At 50.1% G+C, this 12,463-nt stretch overlaps 1 protein-coding gene and 1 long non-coding RNA gene across 3 annotated transcripts in view; both read right to left on the bottom strand.

Annotated features, from left to right (window-relative positions):
- Positions 1-8,392, bottom strand: part of LIMD1 (LIM domain containing 1) — a 32,845-nt gene extending 24,453 nt beyond the window's left edge. Inside the window, exon 1 of one of the 2 annotated variants that reach the window (XR_009486775.1) lies at positions 7,041-8,392. Coding sequence is in view for 1 of the 2 variants with exons in the window: in XM_059848305.1 (XP_059704288.1) it covers positions 7,041-8,193 (1,153 nt within the window). In the remaining variant the exon portion in view is untranslated. The remainder of the gene's footprint in view (positions 1-7,040) is intronic. The other variant, XM_059848305.1, reaches the window with a different exon arrangement.
- Positions 4,995-7,013, bottom strand: LOC132328464 (uncharacterized). Its single transcript, XR_009486776.1, has 2 exons — positions 6,931-7,013; positions 4,995-5,122 (listed from the first exon to the last, which is right to left on the bottom strand). It is a non-coding gene; the product is annotated as an uncharacterized LOC132328464 (long non-coding RNA).
- Positions 8,393-12,463: the final 4,071 nt, after the last annotated feature.

Genomic DNA, 12,463 nt, shown 5'->3' with positions numbered 1-12,463 from the left:
TTTGTAAAAACAGTAATGTGCTAAATTACTCAACTATGTCATAACCAGACATGCTAAAAATATTCATACATATCCTGTGCCAAGGCTGACAATTGAAAAATGGCATTATGGCACATGTGAATCTAGTTTACATTCTTACAGGTATCTGCTAAATCTTACTTGAAAGCCTATTACATCTCAGTAGCAAGTGAAATTACTCTCTAAATAAGTCTTTGCTCTTTCCAGATATAATATTCTGAAGTATTTTAACCAACATACTTGAACCTTCATCTCTGACACTCAGCACACCCAGCCTGAAAGAGGGGGGGCAGGGGGAAAGTGATTTTTTTTTTATTTTTCCTTTCTACTTTTTTTTTACCCCATTCACTCCCTGCTGTCACAATGATCCTGATCCTTTGGCTTAGGTTAAGCAAGGAAAAAGCAAGGAAAAAGCAGCTACAGATGGCAGACAGTCGCTGAGCTCGGCAGCACGTGTGCAAAGCCAGCACAAACGGGGCCACCTCCATCCCCATCCTGCTGCAGAATGGGCTCCACGCCCTGCTCCATGCCAGCTCTGACGGCTATTTCCCGAAACAGTGCTGACTGTGCTTGCTGCTGGTGTTAAAATGTCAGCAGCATCACTCCAGCCCCACATGCCACTGACACTAGTCAGCAGTTCTGGGTAATTTTCTTGGCATAGAGTGGCTTTTAGCAAAAACTTCTGTCCTCAGTGTGAAGCAGCAGCCACAGTTCAGCAAGATTCCCGATTCCTGCGCTCAGTAACTTTTGTAGCTCCTTACAAGCATTTATGCAAGCACCAATCCCAGGAGACATCCCCTCTGAAATTACGATTTTTAACCTTAGACAACGTTATTAAGAAGAAACGACAGGTTTCCCTTTTACCACCAGAATGACAAACCACACATGCACAGCACCATAAATTCATGCCTGAGCGCACAGGCAGAATGGCAGCCAGATTTGGGAAGGAAAAGGGATGGAAATTGCTGATTTCGGTTCAATTTCTGCCGTCAGGGCAGCCGTCCCTGGACAACAAAGAAATCTCTGTTCCCTTTCGCATCACGCAGCAAGCAACGGCCAGCGCTGCAGCTGAGAGTCTGAACAAAGGGACCTTTGGAACAGAGCTGGGACAGAAAACATGCCCTGTAAGCCACTTCCCAGCACTTGCCACACTCCATCTCAGCACTGCAGACCAGGAGGGCTCTCACCAGGAACAGCCTTGGCTCACATGATCCTAGAGGTTGGACGCAGACCTCAAGGGCTGTGAGAAATGAAAGAGAACCCGGTGCTCAAATGTCACTCCCACCCTCAAAATTCAACAAGTGCATTTCCATTCACCACCCAACTCAAAGCCCCTGGAGACATTTTTTTCTTCCAAGTGTTGCTATTTCACACTCACCAGAAGGAGTTTAGTTACTAACTGTATCCCACTCACTAAAAATTCGACACAAGCCATGCTGAACAGCAGCGTTTTCTGGGACTAAGACTTATTTCCACATTTCAGACAACATCAATCTACAGACCAAGACCACAGTTCTTCCAACAGCATCCCTCTTCTTTTCAGCAGCCTTCACCTCTACCTTCACCTCTCTTCTCAGCAACACACAGCACAGCCAAGCTTTCCTACATACGCTCCTGGCTGGGCTTACTAACATTGTCACTTCACTTTGAATGGCCAAATGTGACAGTGCTTCAGTGGTGAGATTTCTTTGCCATGCCAATTTGGTCCCAGGTAAGAGGAATGCAGGGGCAGGATGATTCCGGTGGTGTGGGTCTGTTTATCTGGCTAACCCAGAAACAGCAAGTCTGTCCTACTCCTTCCACATACTCTGTGCAAGCCACATTTCCACCATCAGATTGACTCTTCTCCATCAGATGTAACTGGTTTTTGCCCCCTATTTACAGGAGGCTGGATTTATGCTGAAGAACCCCCAGATGAACTTAGAAGAACCACTCCCCACAGAGACTTTGAGACTTTGCACCTCCGGTAACATAATTCCCATCTATCCACACATGCACATAGTAGATCCTGATGCCTCTTGGCAGAAGTTGTACCTTGACAAGGATCCTCCCCATCAGAATTCTGCTTGACACTCACTCTGACAGGGAGGACCCTGTGCAGATGCAGCTGCCATGTCTCCAACCCACCCATCTACCCCAGGAGAACCAAGCCCTCCACTTGCACACATGTGTTTCAAAGACTGTCTGCTGAGAAAAGCCTTCACCCTGTCATATACAATGTGAGGCTCAGTTCTCCTGGTTTTACTTGAGAAATTTCTCTGGAACTTGAACCCACCCAGCTTCCCATGGCTCACCTTTAACCAAGTAATTCCTACATCAAACTCTAAATTATAAACATTGCATGCCTTGCTATGCTGTTTATTCACTACTGAGCAGTAACTCTTGCTGGAGAGGTGATTTCAAGGAGATTTGGAGGCCCAGGTGAGACTGAGTCCCTGGAAAACCTGGGAGATTGGTTCTATTCATCACGGAGTGACTGAGTTGTCTGTACAAAGATGGACAGGTACTCCCTGCCCAGAGAACCACAGAGTTGGTAAACACAAGTTTTCTGTTCCCTTTTTCATGCCACATTCTTGATCCCTGACCTTGCTGCAGACCTTCACGTACACACTGCCAGTGAAGGACGAAAATGCCATCAAACTCACGTCAGTGACATTTTAAGTACCTTATAGTGACATCAGAGATTATGATAACTCCCATGCCACATGAATGAGGCTCCTTATTTCTTTCAGTCCCACTCTTATTGTATTCTGGCTGAAACACTGATTGCTCCTCTGCCTCAACTCTTTGCTTTTTCTTTGCTTTCAGTAGATTTTTCCTCAGCTTGCAAACCCAGCTGAGCTCCCAAGAGGAAGGGAGGAGAAGCACATACTGCTGTAATCTTGAAGAGCCATATTCCAGGCCAATACTTATTTGCTTGGTTTCTTGCAGCGAGATAAGCTTTGCAATCTGTACACACCCACTACTCCAAGTGCCATGATCCTTCTAGCTTTCCTTCTTCCACCAGGACCTGTCTCTCCCTGCCTCCCCCTCCTCTCTGCTGCAGGAAGGTGTTTCCTTTCAGCTTTGGTACTCTCCCAGGAGAAGGCAGTAAAGGATGCCTCTGCTCATTCCCAGTGGAAATGGCACTGTCATCATCACCCACAGAGAAAAAAGACTCAGAGGAATTTTCATTTTAATCAGAAATTCTCCTCTTGTCAGCCCTGAGAATACCTTTGCTGCACACGAAGTGTCCTGGTGCCCCAGCATCAGCAGGGTTCAGTAGAGTGCCTGGGTGAGTACAGCCCCAAAGTTAAATTGTGGTTCCAGCAGTGGTGAAACACTAATTTCACTGTGCACTGCTTTTCCCAAGAGCACTGCTGGCCTTTGAGCTGCTCATACCCATTCAAAGGTGCTGGGCTCCCAGGTCTCCACAGGGCTCAGCGACTCACCTACTGCTCTGCTTATGACAAGGGAAAAAAAAAAATCTGCAGACTGCACTAGGATATATTCTCTGCCTGACTGCTGGGAAGCATCCCAGCTTTTAACAGCAAAACAAGATGCCCAGGGCCCTCCTAAATCACCCACAGCTTATAAGCTCTGCTGTAAATAACAAGGAAGCCAGGATACAACACTTAACAAATATTAATAACACAAAAACCATTCATAAAAATGGTTTTATAAAAAGCTCTTGGTAAGAGTGTAGATAATCCTCATCAGATGGAGATTCCCATCTAGCTGTATGAAAAAAGCACTGGTAAAAATGTGATGCTATATGTTTCACCTGTAGAAGCACCCATCTGTGCCTGCAGACCAAAGCACTGCATGTTAAAACAAATAGTCAAACCTCCCTGAAGACCCCAGCACACTTCAGCCAGGCCCCTCCTTTAACAAGTCACTCCCAGGCAGTGCAGGCAGATGCTTGATTTGGTTGTGCATCTGTCTCACCTGAAAACTCATCAGGCACCTTCAGTCTTTGGGATGGTGTCGCTTCATCTAACCCTAAACATTTGGGTGGTGCTACCAAAGGATTTGCAACTCCCCTGATCACTCCTATTTAATCTTCTGTCACCAAGAGGAGATGAAGGCTGATGCGCCCAAAGGAATTCTATGGGAAATCAGTGGGATTTGGGCACTTCACTCCTGAATGTTCTCTGGTAATAATACACCAAAACCTAAATACATCCTAAGCTGGCTTCCAGCGACACCTCCCAGGGACATGGGAGCCTTTCTCTGCCGCATGGGAACCACTCTCTCTCCTGGGAACCAGTTTCTCTAGAAAGCAACCAGTTGCTCTCTGAGCAACTTCAGCTTTTTCTTCCCCAAGCAAAAGACCTGCGTGATACCTGAGACTCTCTATGTCCTCCTTGACAGACCACATAAATCAAATCAGCACTTCAAAAGCCCTCTTGGAGAACTGAAATTCCTCCAGAGACATGTGCAGCCCATGCAGCTCACATATAGGTCACTACTTCAAAAAAACAAAAGGAAAAAAACCCAGAACGAATTCTTGGCTTTGTGTAATTCTTTCCTTTCACTTATTATACCTGCTCTGAGCAAACAAAAGCATTTTACACAGCAAGTTGGTGCTGACAGATAATCAGACTGCTGCTCCTCAGCACAGCATCCTACCTGTATTTTACCTAGTCCCTGGCTTATCCTTTTTGAGGCATTCACTTACAAGCACACATTTTCACATAGTGAAGAAGAAAGCAGCTCCTTTACTGTGATCAGAATTAATTGTTCTTTATAAACATCTGGTCCTGAGACTGAAGGACAGAATGTTAACTTGACAGACAGACCCATCTTCAAAAACATCCCCTTGTTACAAAAGCAGCACACAAAATTAGGAGAACTGAAAATATTCTTTATAAAATACTTTGGTCATTTGTACTTTAGTCCTGGTTTCATTTCCTGGCTCTGATGAACTTCAAAACTGCTGCAACAGACTTCCCTTCACTGGGGAAGAAATCTGCAACCAAACAAACAATTGATCCTTTTTATCACTATTGCATAAAAGTGTTTATTTTACATCCTAAAGTTTGGTAGCTTGAGAGTAGGGCATAGCAAAATACAGTTGAGAAGGCCAGCTGTGTCCTTTGTTCCTTCAAAGGAAGTAAGGTAACTGCAAAAAAATGAAAATAAAAGTGAGAAAGAGAGGGGGAGGAGGAGGCCCAGAATTGAAATACCTTGATACTTGCTCCTTCCTGTTCCGTGATCCTCAGCAGGGCAGATCTGCTGAACCTTTGTCTGCTGAACTGAGGCTCCACAAAACTTTACTTTTCCCTCTGCCAAGACTGCATAATTTCTGTTTTTTCCTCTCACTCTCCTCCTTCCCATATTTCTCAGGCATCACATCCTAGTGCAAAATCTCCAGTCAGGAGGATAGAACACCTCACTGGGGAACAGGCAGCCTCCGTGTCTCCTCCCTCCATGGGGCTCACCTGACCAGCCGGGCTCTCCATGCTGCCAAAAATACTCCTGCTTCACTATAAATCTCCCATGGGACAAAAGCCTCCTCCTGCCTTGCATCCTTATTTTGTGACAAAAATGTAAAAGTAACCTAACCATTAACTGGGTCCCTCTGCCTCCTGAGCCCATCCCCAGGCACACTTTGGATGAGGTTTGATCCAGCCAGTGCGAGGAGTAGACACAGCAGGATCAGTTGGAGAAATCCCTGACACCTCTCCAGTGGAGCTGAATGTCACCCCCAGAAAAACATTCCCATTTTCGAGCACCATCTCCCAGGAGCCTGCTGTCCCAACCCCATCTCCATTATCATCAGCTCCTTGTCATGGCATTCAGCCCCCGCCAAGGAGGCTCCCTGCGCTCATTCAAACCGCGCGCTTCCTGCACCAGACGGAAAGTGCCAAAACTTGTTTCCAGGTCAAAACACTGGGAGCAGAGCAGCTGAACACATCACTTTTCTGCGACAGGATAAAAAATGCCCCTGCCCTGCCACAGGGCTTAATCCAGTCTCGGATACCAAGATAAACAACCCCGGCACAGACCTATGCGGGCAAGTCCCCCTGCCTGCTGCCAAGAAACACATTTAGTTATGCAATCTGCAGCTGAGCGCTCGGTGGTCCCCCCAGCTACACCCCCAAAGCTCAGTGTGAAGCTCTTGTGTGGCTCAGAGCACCGCTGAGCCACCCACCAAGCCCTCCAGACAGGACCCTCTGCAACAGCACCTGTGCAGGCTGAGATGCAAACCCTTCCTTAGCACCAGGCTGAAGAGTTTAATCTGTCCGTGTTCTAATATGCAATTTGACCCTGACCTCCTGGCATCCTGGGATAGCAAATCAATTTAATCCAGAAGGACATTCAATATTCTCATTGGGAGTCCTCACATGTAAGTAGTTCCTTTCTACTGCCAAGTGCCAGTGATAACCTCTGGTGGTGGTCTGGACTCGTCACAGACCCCAAATTAAGGGAAGAACGTGCCTACTGCCTGTTCTCCTGCCATCTTCAGGATGCACCGATCATTTCACTGCTGATGGGAATCAGCACCTGGGGGCAGAGGGAAATCCTGGCAACTTCGGGAAACCACCGCCCTCCCCATCTCCAAGCTGCTTCTGTCTTCCCTGAACCCCGTGCCCTTCATGACGGCAGCCGATGCAGGCACGACTCCTCCGCAGGCTGGACGGCTGCCTTCCCACCCACATGTGGTCAGGACGCATCCTTGTAAGACACACAGAACCAGGAGCATTGTCAAGAAAAGTTAAGTGCCTCCCTGCCAGCAATGAAGGGCATTTCAAAATATGCTGTTCCAGCTTCTTCCCAGCACTACGACCCCCCTCAAAGCTGCTAAACTACCTTTGCTTTAAAATTAGAGAGGTGGGATTAAAGAAAGAGGTGTTGCAGGAGGAAGAGCTTCTAATCCCTGTGATAAATAAAAGTTAAATAAAAAAAACCCTGCTCTGGGCAACTGACCGAGCACAACCAAGGCGATGTACCGGCAAATGCAATTCTGCAGGTCTGAACCCTGTCGTGACACTTTGCAATGAGCCCTCCTCGTGCCGACGGGCGAACGGCCTCCTTACCAAAGTAATCGGCCTTTGGCCGAGCATCCATCTCCTGCTCCAGGCGCTGGGTCAGCGCCTCCAGCTTCAGCTCAGCCGCCGATGGCCCTTGCTCTGGCTGCGGAAGGAGGGTCTGGCAGGGCAGCTTCACCTTTGCTGTGCTGGAGCCATCCAGGTGCCCAGAGTCTGATCGTGGCCCGCTCACGCCCTCTGGGAAAAGCATCTGCTGGGCATTGGGAGCCACCATCCCTCGCGAGGCCAGGCGTGAGGAGCCCTGCTCAGGGCTCCCGCTGCCGCTGGCAGGCCTGTGGTTCTGACCGTGGGCCACGAAGTGACCGGCTGGGCTGGGGTAGGCAGCGGCGTGCTGGTATTCCACACTGGGAGCAGCAGGTGCGGAGCCTGGCGGGAAGGACAGCGAGACACCCTGGTACCACGACTGGCTGCCATCTCCTCCAGCTTTGGGACCGCAGGTCTCAGCGGGGCCTGAAAACCCTCGACTGGGCTGCGCTGAGGGTGCCGAGAAGGATGACGGCCTCTGCTGCGGCGGAGGCTCCTCTGGCCCCACCGAAGGTGCCGAGGGGGTCCCGGCGTTTGAGAAGGAGGAGCACCTCTGTCCGGCTGGCATCGGGTCACGGCCCCCGACACCTCGCCTGCCCTCGCCGCCGTTCTCCCGCCCGCCGCGGCAGAGCTGGGGGTCGCCGGGGCTCCCATCCTGCTGCTCCCCGCGCCCCACGCCAGGCTGCGTGCCTCCCACTCGGGGGATCCTGCCGGACTCCGCTTCCCGGCCCCGGCGCCCGGCCTGGCTCCCCGGGGCCTCGGCACGTGCGCCGCTCTCTCCGAAGCCCCGCTCCCCTCCCTCGCAGGGCCTCGCTCGCGGCCCCTCGGCGGCGGGGGGCGGCTTCGAACCCCGCGCCACCGGCGGGCTGGGACGGGGGGGGTGGAAGGCGGCAGCCCCTCCGTTCATCGCGGCCATCAGCATCTCCTCCTGCTGCTGCTGCTGCTGGAGGTGGATCTTGGCCATCTTGGTGGCGAACACCCGCCTGGTCTCCTCGAACTCGGGGTTGTTGCCGGCAGCTTTGTCCACCCGAAAGAGACCGTCCTTGGAGGCCTCGTACATGTTGAGGTCCTCGATGAACTTGCTGGCTTCCAGACCCAGATCGTCGTACTTGTCCATCCTGCCCGGCTTAGCGGGAAGACCCCCGCCTTCTTCTTCTTTTTTTTCTTGCTGTTCCTCCTCCTCCTCTCCTCCTTCCCGCCGGGATCAAGGCAACGCGGGCAGCGGCAGCCGCTCCGTCCCGCCGCGCTCCCGCCGCGCCCGTCCCCGCCGGAGGCGTGGCAGCGGGCGCGGGAAGGGGGCGGGGCCACGCTGATCACGCCCATACATCCCCGCTGACCCCCGCCTCAAGCCACGCCCACCCCGCCCAGGGCGCGCTGCTCGCCCCCACTCCGTAGTGGGCGCGCGCGCGATCTGTCCGGAAAGGTGGCGTGCGATTCCGGAGCCGTCTCGCGGTGTCCGAACAGGCACGGGAAGGGTTCGGGTCAGGCAGCGGAGTTGGGAAGGGGGTGCGCACGATGGTCAAAGTCACCCGGTTGATGCAAGGAAGGTGGTTTTGCCTCGTCTCCCCGCTGGATAATACTCTTTTTCACCCTGCAGCCTGGAAACCTTCCTGTAAAAGCCTTGTGAAAAATCACTGACGCCCGTTGGGGAAAAAAAACCCAAAAAACAGCCCTACTACCCCATGAAAAACTGCGAGGAAAATCTCATTCCATAACTACTGGGGCAATTAGTCTGTATAGTAGGAAATTGAATTTTCTTGGTGTAGATAGACATTCCATGCTGGATAGTCATGCTTAAGTAAACATGACTAAAGGACCCTGGATCATCACAGGAAGATGACCCCTTGCCTGAAGAATAAAGGATGCCTCGGGATGCCCAAGATAACCTCAGCATTCCAGCCTTTTGGACACCTTTGGGAACCCCCCACCCCATTATCCAGCATCATACATGTAACTGCAGCAAGACCAACTCCAGAGACATTTTGATCAGGAAAGTTGGATCATGATGTGTTAAAATTATTGTTACTTTGGAATTCGGTAGCATATGTGTGATACATAGGGATCGGGGGAATGATGTTGTTCCCAAATGCTTAAAGGGTATAGGAGCTGTGTGTAAAACTGCATTCAGTGTGCCCCAATGTGATTGGGACACTTCATGCCCACGATTAAAGACTTACCCATGTGAATCTACGCTTTAGATCCCAGCCTCCCTCCTCTGTTAGCCTGGGCCAGTTGCAAAATTTTCACAGCAAAACACAGCCTGGGGCTGCCCATAGGTTGGAGGGCTGCAGTGGGAACTCTGCTGGGCTCGTGGGAGAGGCTGGTTGGTAGGGAGCTGTGGTACCTCTCAGTAAACATACTGGTGCGGTTGATCCTGCGGGCCCAGGCACGTGTCCGGCATTCCCTTAACTTTATTATTGTAATTCTCCCCCAGGCTCCAGGAGGGAGGGCCAAATGTTAAGGAATGTGGAAATTCTCTGCCTTTAATAATAGTGAATTGGGCTGTGACCAAAACATGTCATAAATAAAAAAAAAAACCAAAAAACAAACCCTCCCCTCTTTGACCCATTCCCTTACAAAAACAGTCCTGAGCAGCTGAGGCCAGACCTAAAATATCCTGCCTCTTCCTGGGACATTTGGCCCAATGTGCTTAAAAATGATGGCACTGTGAGCCCCTGGAAAAGGTGCCTTGACTTCTTTCAGGGCAACCTTGGAACTGCTGTGGCATTTCTGAAGAGGCTCTGAGCAAGACTGAGAGGCTAGAGGCTCGTCCCTGCAGCAACAGCCTTAGGCTGGAGCTTGAGCTGATAAATTATGAACCTTGGACTTACAAAAGTTGGCCCAGCCATAGCACAGCTTTAGATAAGGGGGTTTTATGGTTTCTAGGGAAGACAGGTGGATGGGAATCCCAGCACAGAGCGAAGCACAGCAGTGGAGTTCCAGTCCTCAGGATCTGGAGAAGTGGCGCCCCAGCACATATTGCTACTAACCATGGCCTGCCACTTTTAAAAGAGATTGATAATGCTGGAACTTTTCACAATATCAGGGAAACATCCCAACTATCAAAGAATCGCATCTATCAGACCTTTCCAAGCTCTCCTCTGCTGTGGGGATGAGGGAAGGAGGGGTCTCACAGCTCTCTCAGGCTGATCCCCATAAGCCCTGTTTCACTTTGGGAGAAGCTGAGTCCCTGGGGGCTAAACCCCACTTTGCACAAGCCCCACAAGTTCAGGAGGAGGGTTTAGCCTCCATCTAGATGTCCATTGTGCAAAGACAACAAACCCCTGCTTGTACCAAGGCTCTTTTGGCTGGAGTGGATGGGGTTTGCCTCCAATTTTTGTGTCTGGGAGAGGCCACAGTGGCCCCCATCAGCTGCTTCATGCCAGGCAGGTGTAGGCTCAGGCCACCAGCTACCAAGAGCGAGAGTGACTACCTCTTTTGTGGGTCTTGACCAAAACTGTCAAGTTTGAGGTAAAGCTCAGCTGGGGCAATGAAAGCCAAAACAGTTTCAGTGTCTAAAAAGCATCCTCAGAAAGGGCTCCTGGAAGTCTGTTTTTGGCAACACCCTAGGCTGACCATCAGAACCACAGCAAGTGACTGAGGCATGGGATGCCTCCTCCTTATCGCTGGCTTCAGAATGCTTTTGGAGATGGGCTTCGCTGAGATCCTTAGCTTTCAGTATGAATATGGGCAAGCTTCAATGTTAAAACAGTAAGTAACAACAAAGCTGGTACTGAAGCACATATTGAGTTCATATTTGTATGAAGAATGACAGAAAGGAAACAGAGCATCAGGTAGATAAGGATGGGAGCGTGAGCCCCAGCACTGCTTTACTTGCTGGAGGAATATGCAATGTGGACAAAGAGCACTTGGAAAGGAAATTACACATCGTGCACCTTCTTGCCTCCTTCTCCCCAAAGGATGTGAAGTTAATCAGGGGAGGCCATGCTCCTATCCAGCACATCTGAGACTCAGACTTGTGTCTACTGGAGTTTTTTTTTATTCCAACACACTGAGATGAGGTTCTTCCATCCCTCTAAAAAACAAACTCTTTGGTGGAGCAGAAGGATTTGGGCGTAGATATCTCTACTTTCAGCTTTCATCACAGAAGCCAAGGAAGAATCTAACTTCCATCAGATCATGTATTTTTTTTTCCTTTTTTTTAGGGTCATGCATACATTTTCTGCCGTTGCTTTTTATCTAACATCTGTAAGTCCTTTTACAGTCCAACCTGCAGGAGCTCACCACTTTGCAGGGGGAAGGAGTGGGGGGAAGCAGTCTTCTTGCCAAATGGCCGCTCTGGATGCTGCTGACCTTCACCAGCTATGTAAAGTACATTTCCTTCCTATGCCAGAGGATCAAATCAGCTGTCTGCAGAACAATGCTTACACGGAGGACGTGGAAAAGGCTGCTGAAGCCCTTTGGATAGGGAACCCCTCGCACTGGGCTTGGCCTCCTTCCAGGCTCCGCATGCATGAGCAGACACTTTGATGGCGAGCGCCTTCCAGGGGGGATCACCGCCAAGCGATTCAAAGGCATTTTGGAGCTGAATTTGCAATGCTTTCAGTGAACATTAGGCAGCAAAATACCTTTGAAGTTTCCTGCTTGGGTTTATTCTTTCTGTGAGATTTGGGCTAGGGGTATTCTTAAGTGAGCAGATGATTAACTTGAACTTTCTACTAGACTGGAGATGTAATACTACACTGACTTGCAGACCCTTCTGCTGTGATTAGATATGGTCCCACATGTTTATAGTTCCTGTGACTTTTACAGCCCACGCCTATTAAGAAATTAAGGGGTCCATGATTGCTGTTGTAGCACAGGACCAAAATCTATGTGCCAATTTTAATTAACTTATTGTAAACTCTACCCCTTGAAGAGAAAAAAAAAAAAAAACAACCCAAAAAAACAACAAACCAAAACACTGCTCATTTAATCTGTTTTTGTTCCTGTGGGCAAGGCTTACACACTGCATTTATTCATGCAAAATAATGCTGACAGCTTGTAACTCAGCCCCGCTCCACGTGGCAATCACAGCTGCCCGTGGGGCGGAGGGAGGCAGTGCTCTGGGGAGAAGCAGCCCCGAGTGGCGTTCCCAGCTTTTGGCTCCACCTCAGTGGGAGCGCTGGGCACATCACCGCATCCCTGTGCTGGGGCAGCACGGCCCTCCAGGGCCGGCGGGCTGGGGCACAGCTCTGCCTGCCTGGCTAAACAGGGAAGTCGCCAATGAGAGCAGGAAGGGGATCATCTGTCTTTGTTTCTCGCTGCCACGTTGGTGTCTGGGCTCACATTGCAGAGAGATGGAGAAAATGTGAAGAAATTCTCCACCACAAGTTCACAAGTTTCTCTCCCCGGCCCTCCCCCCGCCCCGATCTTTTTTCAATCTG

Source organism: Haemorhous mexicanus, chromosome 1, assembly GCF_027477595.1.
Source record: "Haemorhous mexicanus isolate bHaeMex1 chromosome 1, bHaeMex1.pri, whole genome shotgun sequence".
Classification (NCBI taxonomy): domain Eukaryota; kingdom Metazoa; phylum Chordata; class Aves; order Passeriformes; family Fringillidae; genus Haemorhous; species Haemorhous mexicanus.
This window is presented reverse-complemented; position numbering and strand designations above follow the sequence as displayed.